Source organism: Diachasma alloeum, unplaced genomic scaffold, assembly GCF_001412515.2.
Source record: "Diachasma alloeum isolate Michigan unplaced genomic scaffold, Dall2.0 Dall_scaffold_00178, whole genome shotgun sequence".
Lineage (NCBI taxonomy): Eukaryota > Metazoa > Arthropoda > Insecta > Hymenoptera > Braconidae > Diachasma > Diachasma alloeum.
The window spans coordinates 3,958,006-3,976,356 of record NW_021680344.1 but is presented as its reverse complement, the minus strand read 5'-3'; the positions used below and the strand labels follow the sequence as shown (position 1 = coordinate 3,976,356).

The 18,351-nt window shown below is 44.4% G+C and overlaps 1 protein-coding gene across 3 annotated transcripts; it reads left to right on the top strand.

Moving 5' to 3' along the window:
- Positions 1 to 494: 494 nt before the first annotated feature.
- Positions 495 to 17,910, top strand: LOC107039877 (vacuolar protein sorting-associated protein 13). Of its 3 annotated transcripts, XM_015259738.1 has the most exons (9): positions 495 to 892; positions 2,262 to 8,578; positions 9,891 to 10,115; positions 10,665 to 10,880; positions 11,188 to 11,229; positions 12,104 to 12,169; positions 12,828 to 14,354; positions 15,333 to 16,017; positions 16,123 to 17,910. In XM_015259738.1, exons 1-9 carry the CDS (start codon positions 793 to 795, stop codon positions 16,758 to 16,760), a joined length of 9,816 nt encoding a protein of 3,271 aa, XP_015115224.1. In that variant the 5' UTR covers positions 495 to 792; the 3' UTR covers positions 16,761 to 17,910. The 3 variants fall into 3 exon arrangements, with proteins under 3 accessions (XP_015115224.1, XP_015115234.1, XP_015115242.1); XM_015259748.1 differs by lacking the exon at positions 12,104 to 12,169; XM_015259756.1 differs by lacking the exons at positions 11,188 to 11,229; positions 12,104 to 12,169.
- Positions 17,911 to 18,351: the final 441 nt, after the last annotated feature.

Genomic DNA, 18,351 nt, shown 5'->3' with positions numbered 1-18,351 from the left:
TCAAACAAATCACTTGGAAAATCTGAGCCGAGCAATTTCTGCAGAAAATTTCTGAATAGATTAAATTGCATCGAAATTTCATTGAAATGGACAAAAGATGTCGTCAATTTCCAACAAAACTATTGTCAAAAGAATTAAAAAATTTCACATAAATCGTTTTTTTATATTCAAACGTGTAATTTCTGCAACAAAAATTGATGAATTTGTCAAGTTTCCATTTTACCCCAGCACTAGATCACCGGAAGCCCATTCATCTAAAAAAATATTTTTAATAAATTGTGCGCAATATCGGAAAAAATACAGAACAATCACCAACAGTTAGAAGAACTGCGATAAAAAAGCAATGCAACTTCGACTCGATCTTATCACCACCTGAGATAACTCCCAATGCCTCCACTCCCTCAAACCCCACCAGTTCCGCCGCAGAACCCCCCGAAAACTCCATACCGACCTATATATTCACCAAGCGAGTCAAGGACACAGAGTGGCTCGACTCAAAACACCGCACACCGCACGCCATGGATGAGAGCATTTTGAAATCGCGTCATAACTCGATTTAGACCTATCGCAACAATAACAAGTACATTTAGCTAGACCTCGTTCAGCGTTAGAACGTGGTAGTGAGCGATAGAAGCATAATAACCCCATAAACACGGAAAAAGTGTCTTTTAGGTTAGGAAAGTGGTGACGGTTGAGTGGAGACAATGCGCTGAGAGTACCCGTGTTGATCCCAGTTAATAAACTAATTAATTAAGATATTCCTCCGACGATCTTGAAGACCAAAATACCAAGATGGTCTTCGAGTCGATCGTCACTGAACTCCTCAACAAGTTCCTGGGGGAGTACATCCAGAATTTGGATTACAAGCAGCTGAAAGTCAGCCTCTGGGGCGGTAAGTCCGAGAATTTTATCAACACTTTGTTTTATCGCTGGTGACAACTACCAGCGCTCACGATTTAGGCGTAATCAACACCTGTGCGTGACAATTTCATCATCACGTAGACGATGTGTTTCATAAAGTGATGTCATCTAGACTATTTTTAGATCGAAAACGGCAGGAATGTCGTTTTGCATTGTAAGTCATCGGGAGGGCGTGGGAATGTTGAGGAAGTGGAGTGGATTTTCTTTTGCGATGATATCCGCTTATGAATGTAAAATTTATCCCCGATTGGGAGGACTGACGATGGGATTGCATCGGTTTTTGGGGAGTAACTCTGAAAGTCGCTGAGATTTCGAAATTTTTATGAGGAGATTTTTTTTAGAAAATTTCAAGCGCTAGAAGAAAGCTCCTGACGAAGAATGCGCTATCTCCCTCAGATTCTGAGATATTCACGAATAACTTTTCTGGAGCTGAGATATTTTAATGATTTAATTGAAAAAGAATGGAATTAGTTTTTAATAGGTGTCTCAGAATTGAATGGAGATAATTAAATTTTTTTCCCAAGTTTTTTTTTAGGGTAACTCTTTCTCTTTTTTAGTTGAAGGTCAAACAACCCTTGAGAACGTTCAGGGTCAAATGATCAGAATCAATTGACTCTTAAACTCTCAAAAATCGAATTTCCCACTGGCTAATATCAGGGATGGCCATATTCATCAATTCAGTAGCGAAGTGGTCAAACGGTTTAAGTCGATTTTGACTATTGGCCAGTTTTCAGTGAATATCTCGAAATATAAGGGAGATAGCAAAATTTTTCTCATAACCTTTTTAGTAGCACTCAATTCGCTCTACAAAAAAGGTTATTATGAAAATTTCGCTATCTCCCTTAAATTCGGAAATATTTCTGGAAAACTCAACCAAAGACTAAATTGACTTAAATCGTTTGACCACTTCGCTACTGAATTATAGTTGCCGTTAAATTTTGAAGTAGTCAATTCGATAATATCATTCTTAAATTTTGAAGTACGGAAGGAATCATCAATTTAAATATTCAAATTCCGAATTACTTTATTAATCAATAATTTAGTTAGGAAGATTGACAATTATTTGGTTAACCGAAAATCCCTTTTACGAAATGAGTATTATTTACTTAATAGAAAATTTACAGTTCCATATTATCAATTATTTAATCCATCACCAATCGAAATTTTAGATTTAAATCTTAATCAAAAGTAATCAAGAGTTAATATTGAAAAATTTAATGATTGATGGCCATCCCTGTCTAATATTCTGCTAGTTTCACCTTCATCAGGATTAATTTAACCCTCAACTGCATCTCCGTCAACTTCACCCCCTAAACAATAATTTCTCCGCCCTCCACCAGGCGACGTAGTCCTGACGGACCTCCTAATCAACGAGAATGCCCTAGACATGCTAGACCTGCCCATAAAACTGGGCTACGGTCGCCTCGGCAAGCTAATCCTAAAGATCCCCTTCAAAGACATGTGGAACGGTCAGATAGACGCGATAATCGAGGAGCTCTTCATCCTGATCGTTCCCTCTAGCCAAGTGAAATACGACCCCGAGAAAGAATCAAAGAATGAGCTCGAGGCCAAGCGCAAAGAGCTCGCGCGGATCGAGCAAACGAAGCTCCTCGCCGATACAAAACTCCAGGAGAAGCTCGACGACTCGATGATGGAGAAGCTCATCGCGCGGATGATAAAGAACATCCACGTCGAGATAAACCGAATTCACGTGCGCTACGAGGACCACGTAACCTTCAAGGATCACCCGTTCTCGATGGGCTTCACCCTGAACCGCCTGGCCCTGGAGAGCTGCAACGACTCCTGGCTGACGACTGGAAACCTCAAGGACATGTACTCGATCCAGCAGATCTTCAAACTCCTCACGATGGACGGCTTCGCTGTCTACTTGAACCCGAACCTCATGCAGTTCAGCAAGCAGCCACTGACGAAGTACCTCAGCCTCTTCTCCGAGAGCATCGCAACGACGGACCACGTGCCCGAGGACTACCAGTACCTCGTGGGGCCGATAAACGTGAAAGCTAAACTCAAGCTGAACCCCAAGCCAGAGACTGACGGCAGCAACTACACAATTCCGAAGGTCTGGCTGGACCTGGAGATGCAGAAGTTGAGAATTGGCCTGACCAAGCGCCAGTACCAGACTCTTCTCCAGCTGTCGGAGGGTCTCGACCGCGCGACGAAGGCAGCCCCCTTCAGGAAGTACCGTCCAGACGTCCCGTCGTACCGAGGGCACTACAAGGAGTGGTGGCAATTCGCCTACAAATGCGTCCTGGAGGAGACAGTTCGAAGATGCCGCAGGAACTGGAACTGGCTGCACATGAAGAACCACCGAGACACGTGCAGGAACTACGCGGAGATCTACCAAACGAAACTGACAGCTAAGAAGCCGTCCAAGGAGATCGAGGAGCGTCTGACGGAGTGCGAGAGGAAGCTGGACATCTTCAATCTCGTGATCATTCGTCAGCAGATCGAGATGGAAGTCGAGAGACTCGCGGAGAAGGAGAAGAGCCTCAAGGCGAAGCAGGGATGGTTTGGCTTCCTGTGGGGATCATCGCAGACGGAGGAGGTGGAGGAGCTCAACTCGGCGGCAGCTATCATGAAGAAGTTCCAGGACGCCATGACCCCGCAGGAGAAGGAGAAGCTGTTCAGGGCCATCGATTATCAAGAGAACAGCGCACCTGCGCATTACCCCGAGACCTTCGTCATGATTGACACGAGTTTCTTCCTGCACGGGCTGCAGATCACAGTATCCGATACTGATAAAGAGTGCCCCGAAGTACTGGATCTCCAGTTCAACGGGGTTCACGCCGCGTTCAAGTCCAGACCAGCTGCCTCGGCAGTTCTGGTGACGGCTTCTGTTAACGAGCTGAAGCTGCTCGGCGTCAAGCAGAAGGGGAGGATTCCCTCTCTGTTGAAGTCAGACTCAGCTGGAGGTCCCGACAGGAGTTTGTTCTCGGTGTCCTACGAGAAGAACCCTCTGGACAAGCTCTGCGGTGACAGAATAATCGTCAAGTCCAAATCTATTCACATCGCGTACGACGCCCAGACGATAATCGAGTTGGTCAAGGTCTTCAAGGTTCAGAATCAGTCGGCCCTGAATCAGATTCAGGCAGCCGCAGCTGAACGCCTCGAGGGCTTCAAAGAGATGTCGGCTCTGGGTCTTGAATACGCGATCCAGAAGCACTCGAGTCTCGATATCCAAGTGGATCTCGGTGCTTCACAGCTGATCGTACCCTTCGGCGGTTTCTACACCGACGAAGCTGCTGTTATAGTCGTCGACCTGGGGAGCTTGAAGATCCACACCCTGGAGAAACCCAAGGACGACTTGGCGACGAGCTCCGTCAAGCAGTTGGTGAGCATGGGAAAGAGCGAGGAAGACATCCTCGCGCACTTGAGGAAATACAGTTACGACAGGTTCGCTTTAAAGATCGTGAAATTTCAAGCACTTGTTGCTTCGGAGGGGGAGGATTGGCAGAGCGCCCTGGCGGGTGCTGGCCACTCGATGGTACTTCTCGAGCCGACGACACTCGAGGTTCAATTCCACAAGTGTCTGATCACGGACGATCCGGTTCTGCCTAAAATGCGGGTCATTGGGCAGCTGCCGTCTCTGGCACTGAGCATTGAGGACGCGAGACTTCTGGAGGCGTTGTCGATTGTTCAGAGTATTCCATTGCCTGAGGATGACTCCGGGACCTTGGAGTCAGTCCCCCTGGCCAAATCCATGTCCCAACTGTCGTTGAACTATATGAAGGAGTTGACTGCTGTTCAGAAGGAGCAGAAGCAGCCGAAGACTTCTGTTCAGCAGTCGACTGACCTCGAAGCCAAGTTCGTAATGAAGGAGTTCACGCTGACGCTGTCTCGAAGGGAGCCAGACGACAGGGTCACTCCTTTCGTCAGGATCGAGGTCCTGCAGCTCGAAGCCGAAATGATCCAGAGGACTTACGATCAAGAAGTGATGTTGAGACTCGGCGGAATCCAGGCTAAGCAGTACCACAACAAGGAGGAGATCTACATGATTAACACACCGATGACTTCCGGACGGGAGGAGTACCTCATCGTCATTCAATACGTCAACGTGAACAAGCATTCCCCGGAGTTCGTGACGCGTCACGGGTCTGTGGTGAAGCTCCTCAAACTGGAGTTCACGACTTTGAACGTCTTGCTGCATCAGGAGGCGTTGATAAACGTCATGAAGTTCCTGACTCACATGCAGGAGAAGATGACACCGTCGGTCCCTGCGGTGGACGAGCCGACGGATCGTCACATCAGTCGTCTGCCGCAGCTGTCGGTGATCCCTGAAGACACTTCGACGTTCATCAAAGACCAGATTCAGAAGCAGAAGACCAAGTCAGATAAGAGGAGGAAGAGAGTGGTGGAGTGTATTGATCTCAAAGTGAAAGCCAAGATTGGGACCATCTCCTTGAAGATGAGCAGTGACTTCAGGGACATCACTGCGTTTTTCATCGAGGGGATCACAGCCGGGTTCATGATGAAGGCGTCCTACTCCCAGGCGAACGTCAATTTGACGTCCATCAACATTAAAGATCTGAATCAGTCCTCGATTTACGAGAATATTGTCTCGGTGGTGGACGGCGAGGCTCTCCAGGTCGAGGCAGTGATCTATAATATCGAGCCTGAGGACGTCGACAAGAACAACATGTCGATCAAAGTGATAATGGGGTGTCACAGAATAGTGTTTTTGAACGCCTTCGTGACCGGTGTCATGAACTTCCTGAACCACTTTCAAGTCGCTCAGGAAGCGATCAAAGAGGCCTCGGCGGCAGCTGCTGAAGCCGCCAAAACGAACATCAAGGATGTGCAGGAGTCGGCAGCCAGGATCGAGTTGTCGATCAAGATCAAGGCTCCGATCATCTACGTTCCCATGAACTCCAAGAGCGATCACTGCCTCATGTTGGACATGGGTAATCTGACGATCTACAACACCCTGAAGGCTCTTGAAGTCCAAACCGACAGTGGGGATTCCCCGATCATCGACGAGATGAAGATTGAGTTGCAGAATCTCAAGCTCTCTCGCATGAAGCTCAACAAGGACAACTTCTCCGCCGAAAACGAAGTCCTTCTGCTCCAGCCAGTCACCTTCACACTGCTGATGAACAGGAATTTGTCGACAGCTTGGTTCACAGCGATTCCTGACATTGAGATGTCAGGAAGACTGAAGACGATCGAGTTGTTACTGAGCCACGAAGACTACACGAGGATTCTTCAGCTGCTGGAGGAGAACCTCGGGGAGGTGATTGAGGAGCCTCAGCCGGTTCACCGAGCCCCCCAAGCCCCCAGAAAGTCCCTCGACGCCCGTAAAACATCAGTTCCAAAGTGCGAGGTCGAAGTGATCAACAGCAGAACCAGTGACTTGCAGCCGCAGAAGCAGGCGCACACCTCCATCAAGTTCGAGTTCATCATGGACAGTTTGATGATTCACCTGTTCACGGGGGAAGCAAAATACCTGAAGACGATGGCGTCACCCTTGCACAAGCCTGAGAATGGTCTCGCCAAATTTGGATTGAGCCACTTCGCAGTGAAGGGTAGAATCTTCGAGGACGGGCTCCTGGCGACGTCGATCCTCCTCATGAATTGCACGTTGGACGACACCCGTCAGGTTCGCCAGGGCTCCCTGACGAGGATAATGGAGAGAACCTCAGCAATTCCTTCGATCGACGACTTGACGAAGGACGACTCGAAGCCGGTGCGAAGTATGCTGGACGTGACAGTCCGCAAGAGCTCCAACGACATGTTCGTTGACGTCCGAGTCTTCTCCTTCAGCATAATCGTCTCCCTGGATTACCTCATGAAAGTCAAGGAGTTCTTCGATGTTGAGGGCAGTGAATCCACGCAGAACGCAGCGTTGATGGCGTCTCAGAAGGGGACAGACGTCCTGAAGAAGAAGCCCTCCCCCCCGCCGACGCCCTCGATGATGACGATAAACCTCCTCGTGGAGAAGCCAGACATCATCCTCCTCGAGGACATGGACGACATAAACTCCAACTGCATTGTCCTCAACACCGAATTACAGATGAAGATACGGATGATCGGAGAGCACCAGGTGATATCGGGATCTGTGAAGGACCTCTCCCTTCTCGCTGGAATATACAATCCAGCGAGACGAGCCGACTGGATCTACCAAGTCCTCAAGCCCTGCAGCATCAGCATCGCTGGTTCTACTCCCGAGGGAAAGGGCCTGCACGTCGACGTCTGCTGCACAGACATCCACCTGTCAGTGTCCCCTGGAGTGATAGAGATCCTGAATCGCGTCGTCCAGAAGATAACGGCGAAGGAGCCAGAGCCCGGGGAACAAGTCCAGGCGGATCCAACTCACGAAGGGCTCTGGTTGATCACCCCCTACGAGGAGAAGAACTACTGGTTTCTGAAGACTGAAGTTGCCCAGGAGGCGCTCGACTTCCTCGCCAGCGAAGAAGCCGAAGAGGTGGCTGTCTACAAACCGGAACTGGCCATCCTCTCAGCCCCGAACATAGTCTTAACCCTCGAAGCTGGTGTTGGCAACAAGACACTGCCGATGCTGCTCCTGCACATAGGCTTCCAGAGCCACGTGAACGACTGGAGCACGAGGACGATGAACATCGACAGCTCGATATCAGTGATAATGGCGTACTACAACAGTCGTCTGGCCCTCTGGGAGCCCCTGATAGAGCCCATCGAGGCCTTCAAGAATGGAGAGCGAACCTCCACCTCCTGGGAGCTGAAGACCAAGATCTCCTTTCACGACGTCTCCTCGGACTCCCCCACGGCCAGCGCCCTGAGCCCCAGCACTGAGAGCGAACCCGACGAGTTCCAACAGCCCACACGAATGTCCATAGACATTCAGTCCTCTGAGAATCTCGAGATCACAGTCACCAAGACGTGTCTGGAGGTCCTGCAGCAGCTGGGGCAGGCCTTTTCCAATGCCATGATCGTAACGGACAAGGGATCACCCTCGAAAATGGCGCCCTATCTGCTGAAGAATGAGACCGGCTTGGCGCTCACCCTCGACCTCGTCAGGAGCAAATTCAAGGTCATCAGTGGTACCTTGGAGGCGCTCGATCCAGTCTCAGAAAATTATTCGGAAGTTGTTCTTGAGAACGGGGCGTCGGTGCAACTGGCGCCGAAGACGGTCAAGGCGGGGGTCGATGTCCTGGAGCAGCTCAAGAGCGCCTCCGTCAAGGACTCCGGAGATAACGTCTTCGTGGTGACGTTCAAGGACATCGGGAATAAGCTGGAGATACCCGTGCTGAAGGCTGACAAGCGATTCTTCCCGCTCAAGTACAGGAAAGAGGGCTCCGAGGAGTGGGGGCTCATCTCTGATGTTGTCGTTGAGGATGGCAGCACTGTCGTCACCCTCAGGAGCATTCTCCAGGTGCACAACCACTTCACCCAGCCCATCTCCGTTTACTACATGACGAAGCGGGGGAATGAGGTGGAGTGCGTGGGGACTGTTGAGCCTGACAAGAAGCTGAATCTTCCGCTGGACGCGGTGTACACGCCTACCAATATTTATTGGTTGTTCTTCAGTGTCGATGGGTACATGGTGTCCGTGGAGCCCTTCGTCTGGAAGGACCTCCAGAAGACGGTCTCCATGACGAAAGTGCTCAAGTGCGACTCCAGGGGGAAGGGGGATGGCAACAGGGACGTCTTCTTCATTCAGGTCAGTAGATTTTTTAGAGGGTTTCTCGTTTTTTTGGTGTGTGCATTCGCAATTAGCATAACTGATTTCAGTTGGGCGAGGGATTTTTGAGAAGTGGGGGAGGAGAGACGAGTCTGAAGAGCAGATTATTTTGGAAATGTTCTCAAAGGTCTTCTTTTGTTGAATCGATGGGATTTTTTTTTGAGATTTTTGCAAAATCATCTGCGAATTAACTCTCTCTGGAAGTATTTCGTATTCTTTAATACTTTGTTGGTGAATTCACAGGCGAGAAAATTTCATTTGAGAAACTAGAGGATTCTATTGGTTTTCTATTTGGAAATTTTGCAGTTTTTATGCGCATTTTTTTCAGATAAAAATATTTTTCTTTTCCTGTAATTAAATAATCAGATAAAAAATTGGAAAAATTGAAGCCGTAAAATATTTCAATAGAATTGGGGAGACACTAATAGTCTCCAAATGAAGTTCTATAGAATTAGTTTGTATATGAAATTTTTTCGTAAGCATTTCACTGGTTAATTTTGATGATTTGGGTTTGATTACTCTCTCCACTTCTAGATTATTTTCACTCTCATCGTCGTGGGTTGTATCGTCTATAATAACACCAATCTAAATTTATTACTAAGTAATGTTGATTGGCGGAGTAGACTAACACGTTTTCATAATGATAAGAAGTTGAAATCGTCAACGGTTTCTTGTAAGGACACACCGAAATTATTGGAAGGGCCTGTCAAGGTAGCGTTCACGAAGAGCTTTTGAACCGTTCGAAATGTTGTTGATTGGCTTTTTGATTATTCGTAGTTTTAATCAGCGCACGGAAAAATTTCATTGAAAAATCTAGGGAATTCGTTGGAAAATTCAATTAGTTTTTGGTCAATTGTATGGAACTCCACAGCTTTACTGCACATTTTTTTATTGAAAATTTTCTCCCGTCGCTTCCAATTTTACTTCTCTTTCCCTGAAAAAAATTAAAAAAATTTGAGCCAAGGAATTTCCGTAGAACATATTTCAATAAAATAAATAATATAGAAAAATCGAATTCAATTTTTTTTCTATAGAATATTTTCCTTTTAACAATTCTATTGACAAAAAGACGCAAATAACCAATGGAAATCCAATAGAATTTTCCAGCAAATGCACTAGTTTTTCCAACGAAATTTTTTCAGTACGATAGTTGTCAGATGTAGGTTTATTGGGATTGTATGGATAGATAGAACTTGCATCATTTCGCATGAATATTTGATGTGATCAGGGATGTTAATTGCTGTTGTCTGCAAGTCCAGGATTGCCTAGTGATCCTCATCATTTATTGCAGGCTGTGGGGGAGATTGAACAGGTGTTCTTTGAGAACACAAGCAGGCACACCATGGCCAGCACAATCTATAATATTCATTTGTATCCAGCTGTCTACCTCAAGAATTTCTTACCCATTGATATCCTTATTGAGCTTCCTGGCTCTGTCGAGGAGATGCTGGTGAAGGCCAGTGAAACACTGCAGTTGCCGGTTATTGATCCCAGCAATTCCAACATTGTCATCAAGGTAATAATTATTGAGTTGAGAAATTGACTTTTTTTTAATGTAAAATTTTTTCTTGAAGTGTTATCTTTAAATTTCAATATTTCGAGATTGAATTTAACGAATTTGACGTCATTTTTAAGGTTTCCATTCAGAAAACTTTTTTTGGTTTAAAACAAAACCATTTGACCCCAAATAAAAACAAAAAAAAGTGTAAATTATAGTCATCACATTCTTATGGAATTAATTTGTCAATAATGTTAAAAAATGAGAAATTATTGCTCTTTACGAATTAGCTGCCAACATTGTCATCAAGGTAATAATTATGATGAGAATGAGTTGAAGGATTGACTCTTTGAATATAAAATTTTTTCTTGAGATGCTATCTTTAATTTTTAATATTTCGAGAGTGAATTTTATGAATTTCAGTTGAGGGTCTAAAGGTTTTAAAAGTCATCAAGGGTTGTTCGACCCTCAAATAAAAACAAAAAAAATCGTAAATTATAGTCATTCTTATGGAATTAATTTGTCAATATTTTTTTAAATGAGGAAATATTGTCCTTTACGAATTAGTTACCTCAATATCTGGAGAAGGATTGGTCCTGCAAGGGTGAAATAGTGGCCGAGCCCCCGGAATTCTCGGTATGGTCCTTCGAGTCCTTCGACAGTGCCCAGAAAGTCATAATGGATCTTGGAATGCACTGTTCATTCAATCACGGATCAGTGGTAATGGCTCTCTACTGTCCCTTCTGGATGCTGAACAAGACGGGATTGATGTTGTCTTACAGGGTGAGTACTGAGTAATGACTCCAGTCTCTCCAGATAATTTCATCATTTATGTTTTTTAATGGAGTTCTGATGATTTTTTTGTTGCCTTTTCGTTGCACATTTTTAATTTTTTTTTGACATTCATTTCCTCCTCATATTTAGTTCAATTTTCGGGTCCTGAGGTACTTCCCGTGGGTTCTATTGACCTCTTCGCATGCATCAACTAAAACGACTAATTTATTTCCTTTAGCGCTAATTAGAAGCATCATCACGAAAGATTAACGCAAATCCATTATGGTAATCATATCGGATTTGAATTATTTTCCAGAAATCAAGTAAAGGTGGAAAAGACCAGACGAGTCCAGCCAAGGTAGAACATCTCTTCATTAAGTATTCGTTGTATTTTTTTTAACAAAAGCTGCTTTTCTAGTTTGTGATGGCTCTTGACGACAGATGCGTTAGTTAGGATGAGGTCGTATGGTCACGAATCCCTTTCGAAGAGTAAAAAGTGTGATGAAATGCTCTTGTCGAATTTCAAATCCCAGAACACACGAAAAAAAATCATAAAAACCCAGCGAATTCGATAGATTTTTTTTTTCTAGTGGTAATTGTATTACTTTTTGATCAATATTGAAGAATTCCGCAGCTTTACTGCTTGTTTTTCTAATAGAAAATGTCCAACAAAAATTATTTTGTAGAAACAATTTACACTACACTGAGAGAAAAATTTGCTAATACGTAGACCATATTTACTTGAGAGAAGACAATTGTGTTCAATAGTTTAAATCTCAGAATGTTTGTGGTTCACGGAACTCGAAGGAATTCTCATTTATCACTATCGTTGCGCATGATATCATGAATATATTACATATCGAAATATTGGGACTGCATAACAAAAAAAAAATGAAAACAATAAATACTTGAAGATTGACGATTCTTCTACGCGATTTGAGTGAGTTCATTTGCGACAAATCATACTTGAGTACAACAATATTTTAAAGCATGAGACTTTTCTCTGGCCACGTCAGTTGAGATGTCTGAGAGAATCAAACAATTGAAGAAAAATTACTTGTCTCAAGAAAATATGTTTCAGATATTAGAAATTTTTTTTCTCAGTGTAGAATTTCGTCTTTTTTCTATTGAGACATTTTCTGTACGAATTCCCATACTTTTCGTTTTGACGAGTGGCCATACAACTTACATACGAAATATCCCGGCAATCTACATTAGAAGATGTCTTTCAGAAATTCCTATGCTCCATGCGACCCAGACGCCGCAGGGGAGAGTTTGGCAGGCGAAAGGGCAAATCGGTGATTCAATCATTTCATATTCACTCAGTTTCAGTGCTGTGCTACTCACAATCTCTAAGATACTTCTGGGATACTGGTGTTCATTAACAACAAGAGCTGCTATCCTCCACTCATTTATCTTAGACAATCCATCTGCACTGTGCACGTCTCGCTGAACTCCCAGCATGAATTCGATGTTGTTTAATATCTTCTAATCACCAAAAATCCAAGATAACGAGGTGCTGCGGGTGGGGTTTCATTTGCAGCTATTGGTGGTGATGGTGGAAAATTTCAAAAGTAATCTGTGATGGAGGGATGAAGGACTGAACACTAATCAACAGTAATTCTATCCATTCTTTCGCAAGAATTGGATTTTTCCCCCATTTTTTTTAAATTCATGAAACAATTATTTTCCAAACTAACAGTCCGACTTGAACAAATGCTGATATATTCTGACGCTTCAGGCACTAAAAAATTTCATAGAAAAACCTAGCAAATTCGATAGAAAGTCTATTCATTTTTGGCCGATTCTATTGAAGAATTCCGCAGCTCAACTGCGCATTTTTTTCATAAAATGTGTCCTATCACCACTTCATCGCAGAGTCTTTAACTGTAACCCGACGAAAATTTTCCCCTGAAAACCCCTCCAAAGCACTGAAACCGAACCCCCTAATTCCAGAGTTCCGAAGACCAGTTGAACGTAATGTACCACCCGGAGCACTACAAGGGGCCAATTCTGTTCTCGTTCCGCTCGAAAGCCTTCTTCGGTAAGAAGAAAGCAATGATCCGCGTGGAGGACGGCGAGTGGTCCGAGAAATTTCCGATAGACGTTGCTGGTAGCAAGGGAGTTGTCGTCTGCAGGTACAACGGCAAGAACTATCGACTAGGTGTTCACAATCAGCTGACGTACAACTCCCTGACAAAGCAGATAACATTCACGCCTTACTACGTTCTCATAAACAACGCGAGGTTCTTGATCGAGTGCCAAGAGGCGAATAGGCCGGCGAGTATGATAACCCGAGTGCCCCCAGACGAGTGTGTGGCCTTCTGGCCGGAGTCTGAGCAGGAGCGAAAGCTCCTGGTGGCGATGGTGGGGGGACACAGTGAGAAGACAGCGCCATTTGTCTTCACCGAGGTCCACACGACCCTCCTAAAGCTAGACAACAAATACGGGGGCATAAACATTGACATTCAGATAAATGAGGGTGGAATCTACATTTCGATGTCCGGGTACAGCCCCGGAAATGCCCCAGCGCTGATAATTAATCACACGTCGCAGACAATTCACCTCTGGGAGAAGGGATCGATGAACGTAAGATCGTTGCAGTCGTTCAATCGAATGTTCTACACGTGGGAGAACCCCTCGGGCCCCAGGAAGCTCCTCTGGGAGGACGACAACAAGAAGGAAATCGAGAATGACTTGAGACAGGATAATCTGGGGGCCTTTCAGACCCCAGAAACCCAGGAGGAGATCTTCTACGTGTCGTTCTTGGACGGAACTCAGAGAGTCTTGCTGTTCACGACGTCTTTGAAGATAGCTGAGGAGTGCCAGCTAGTTGGAGACCTCGAGGTCGCTGATCAGGACATAACAATGAGCATCCATGGGGTAGGACTCTCACTGGTGAACAATGCGGCAAGAACGGAGCTGTTGTACATGTGTATTGCAGACTCTGGGATCATCTGGGAGACGCGAAAGTCGAGTGGAGGACGTTGGAAGCCTCTCAGCACTCAGGAGGTCCTTGCCATTGAGGAGGGATATCAGAAGTACCTGAGGGAGGTCCAAGTGAGGAGCGACACACCCCCCAGGGTGATGCTCGATCCCAAGTTGATGGTCGATTACCAGAATATGGAGCTACTGAAGCCCAATCGGAGGTACATGAGGCGAACCTTCCAGACTGGCCTCTGGGTGCAGTACAGAACGTCTGCTCATCAGGTCCAGCTTCATGCCAAGATCAACAGGCTGCAGATCGATAATCAGTTGTTTGATTGTGTCTTCCCGGTGATTCTTGCCCCTGTACCTCCACCGAAGAGTGTGGCTCAGTCGTCTGTCGTGAAGCCCTTCGCTGAGATGAGTATTGTTAAGCGGCTGTTGGAGCACAGTACTGTGCAGCAGTTTAGGTACTTCAAGGTGCTGATCCAGGAGTTCCATGTTAAAGTGGATATTGGGTTCATCAACGCACTGATGGCGTTCTTCGAGGCGAATCAGGTGAGTCAGGTGGAGAATTTTGTCTGCATGACGGTTGGTAAATGAATTTGAAGCCCTTTGAAGTGTGTCATGTATTCATAAAACGTATGAATCTTCTCGAAATTGAATAATTTCAAAATTATGACAAATAATGCAATCAGGCCAATTTCATTAGAAAATTGAATAGGGTAGCTTCAATTGCACATGTGTTTCATAATTTTTCAGTCATCAGAAAGTATAGAATCTCAATTATATTGACCTCACGTTAGACTAGGGAATGAAGGACCCCCTACGCAAGAGGTTAAAAGATTCCCATAACCGATAGTCAGGGGAATCCCATGGAACCAGAGCAACATGGATGCGCAATCGTATAATCGATTAGAAGAGAGCAAACAGAATAGGCGGGAAAATTTTACTTTTCAATATTGAACTTAATCTTGTGTGAAACTTAATTTTACAGGCGTTGTGATAAAAATTTATTGAAAATTACTACTGAAATCGACCGAAGCGAATTATAAAACAGTAAATATACCGTTGTTTCCGACATTGTCATCAATTCTTATTTTCCTTGTTCCCCAGGTGGCAATCAGGTCAATTCTATTAGAAAAGAGAATAGTGTAGCTTCAATTACACATGTGTTTCATAATTTTCCATTAATCACAAAGTACAGAATCTCAATGATATTGAGTTCACGTTAGGCTAGGGAACGAACGGCGCCGTGCGCAAGAGGTTAAAAGATTCCTATAACCGATAGTGAGGGGAATCCCATGGGCCCTGACTAACATGGATGCGCAATCGTATAACCAATTAGAAGGGGGCAAACAGAATAGGCGGGAAAGTTTTAATTTTCAATCCGGGTATTCTTCACACGCGTCGAAATAAAAAATGTTCAATATTTGTTGAAAACTACTATTGAAATCGATCGATGCGAATTATAAAATAGTAAATATTCCATTGTTTCCGAAACGGTCATCAATTTCTGGTTTCCCTGTTCCCCAGGTGAACGACGCAGAGGAAAGTAAGCTTTTCCAAACCGATATGAAACTAGTAGACGAACCCCTGATGTACCACGTGAACCTAATAACGACCGCCGAGCAGAAGAACTTCTTCGATCTCCTCCACTTTTCACCCCTGAAAATCCACGTGAGTTTCTCGATGACTGGGAGTGGAGGCGGTCCCTCCGCAGTCCCCCAGGTCCTCAATGTCGTTCTCCAAGGGATCGGAGTCACCTTAACCGACATCAACGATATCGTCTTCAAGTTGGCTTATTTCGAGCGCGATTACGTCTTCATGACAAATCAACAGTTGATTTCCGAGGCGACGAGCCACTACGTGGGGCAAGCCATCAAGCAAGCTTACGTTCTGGTTCTAGGTCTGGACGTAATCGGTAATCCATACGGTTTAGTGGTTGGCACGATGAAGGGGATTGAGGATCTGTTCTACGAGCCTTTCCAGGGGGCGATCCAAGGCCCAGGGGAGTTCGCCGAGGGCTTGCTCCTGGGGGTCAGAAGCATGCTGGGTCATACTGTTGGGGGAATGGCTGGGGCTGTCTCCAAGATCACTGGAGCCATGGGGAAGGGGTTGGCAGCTTTGACTTTCGATCAGGATTACCAGAGGAAACGCCAGGAGCAGCTGAACAAGCAACCAGCTAATCTCCAGGAGGGTTTAGCTAGATCCGGAAAAGGTCAGTCATGAATACTTTCATAAAACGGACATTTCAGTCCTTTTATGCCCCAATTTTTTTTCGAATCCTTCCACACGCGTGTTCAAATTCCCTGTTTCCCTCTAGGTCTGGTGATGGGAGTTGTCGATGGCGTAACAGGAGTTGTGATGAAGCCACTCTCAGGAGCTAAAGAGGAAGGGGTAGAAGGGTTCTTCAAGGGTTTTGGGAAAGGCGTGGTGGGACTGGTGACGAGACCAACAGCTGGTGTCATCGACTTTGCGAGTGGATCCTTCGGGGCTGTGAGACGCTGTGCCGAGTTGACGGAGGAGGTCAGGAGGACGAGGCCCCCGAGGTACCTCCAGCCTGACTCCCCTGTCAGGCCCTACGTCAAGGAAGAGGCCGAGGGACACAAGATTCTCCTCGAGCTCGAGAAAGGAAAGTTCGCGAATACTGATGTCTACTTCTTCCATGTCAATGTTCAGAAAGATGTTCTTCTGCTCACGGATAAGAGGATCGCTTATCTCGAGCATAACGATCTCTTCGGGGGCTGGAAGGTCGACTGGAGCTACACGTGGCAGGAGATACCAGAGAAAGCGAAGATTGTTGATAAGGGAGTGCAAATATTCGTGAAGGATGGGAAGAAGAAGAAGTTGGGATTTTTTGGGGGGAGTGATAGCTCGAAAGTTGTGATGATTGGGGATCACTTCTTGAGGCAACAGCTGTGCCATAGGATTGAGGAACAACTGAACCAACTTGAGGTGTGAAGGAGGCACGAAAACAAAGTATAAAAAGAGATAATGCATTCTCTGGGAAATTCTATTGAAAAAGAATCACGCTTTCTTTGGGAACAGGGGGTTTTGTATTCTTTCTGCTGTTTCGTCCATTGACATCGATTTGTGGGTGCCAATGAACATTATTTACTGCCTGAAAGCCGTAGTGTTTAAGGGGAACTTCGTGTTTCTGGTAGTTGGAGAACTTCATGCTAGTCCGAACCATGATAATCAAAAATCTACGTCAAGACTTTTTCATGCACAAACACACGTGTACAAAAATTTCTATTGAATTTCTAAGACTTCTATTGATAACTGAGTTATTTGCCCATTATGTTGATAAGGTCAATACAATTCGTTTTTTATATTGATACATTTTCCATGAAAATTCCTTCACCTGAGCTTTCTAAATTTTTGATTTGATTTTTTGAACTAGTGAAAATGAATGAAAAAATTGGAAAATTCATTCATTTAACTCATTTTTGAAATCCAATAGTTTCTGTTGAAGACAAACAGAGCATAAATGCGGAATCTCAATAGAATGGGCGAAGAACGAATAGATTTTCTAATAGATGTCCCACGGAAATCCTTTTTTGGATATTTTTTTCACACGCACATGCTATTTTTTTTGGAAACACTATGAAAAAATGAGAATATTGAGAAGTATTTCAGGGATGAAGATGTCGACTTCAGTATCGAATTGAGTCATGTCCTTATATCACTTCATTACCAGTTTTTGTAGATGAGACATGCGTCTCGTTCTATGGCCTACTGAGTGCCTGCATTAGTATAAAATCATGTAGAATTTTGTTTTAATTTCAATTTTTATTTTTTACACGAGTGAATTCGCCGTTTTCAGGCGAGATATCGATATTTCTATTAGATAACGTTTTTGTTTATTGATATATTCCAGATTACACTTTTTTATACGCATTGTAGATGAGATGAGTGAGGAAAACTTTCACGAACTGTCCGGTATTATCAACTGTGAGAGAACCATCGTTAAAAGCTTCCATTATTCTATTGATTATTTATGAATGAGGAGACTGGGGTCTGGTAACAACGGTTGTTTGATATTTGAATTTTAAATGAAGAATGCTGGAGATATTGTTATGTGAATTTAATAAAGGAGTGTCATGAGAGATGGCTTTGTTGTTTATTATTGGTCTGTATGACTGCCTTCCTGTAGTCACGATGAAATTTCATGGAAAACCCCAGTGAATTCGACGGAAAATTCTATTATAGTCAAGTGGATGCGCTGCGAAATAGGGATGGCCATCAATTGATTTTACTAAATTACCAATTGATGATCAATTAAATATTTAATAATATGGAACTGTAAATTTTCTATCAAGTAAATAATACTTAATTTCTTATAAGGGATTTTCGATTATCCAAATAATCGCCAATCTTCCTAACTGAATTATTGATTAATAAATAATTGGGAACTTGAATATTTGAATTGATGATCACTTGAATAACTAAAATTTAAGAGTGATGCTACAGAATTGAGTATTTACTAATTTGAGGGTAATTATAATTTATGGATATAGCTAGCCCTGCTTCGAAAAACGCGTTTGTTTGA

Bases quoted from the DNA above. Each gene is read 5' to 3' on its own strand.
- LOC107039877 (XM_015259738.1), top strand. From the start codon at position 793: ATGGTCTTCGAGTCGATCGTCACTGAACTCCTCAACAAGTTCCTGGGG. The intron at 10,116-10,664 runs GTAATAATTATT...TTTACGAATTAG, and splicing joins ATTCCAACATTGTCATCAAG to TTACCTCAATATCTGGAGAA. The intron at 12,170-12,827 runs GTGATTCAATCA...CCCTAATTCCAG, and splicing joins GCAGGCGAAAGGGCAAATCG to AGTTCCGAAGACCAGTTGAA.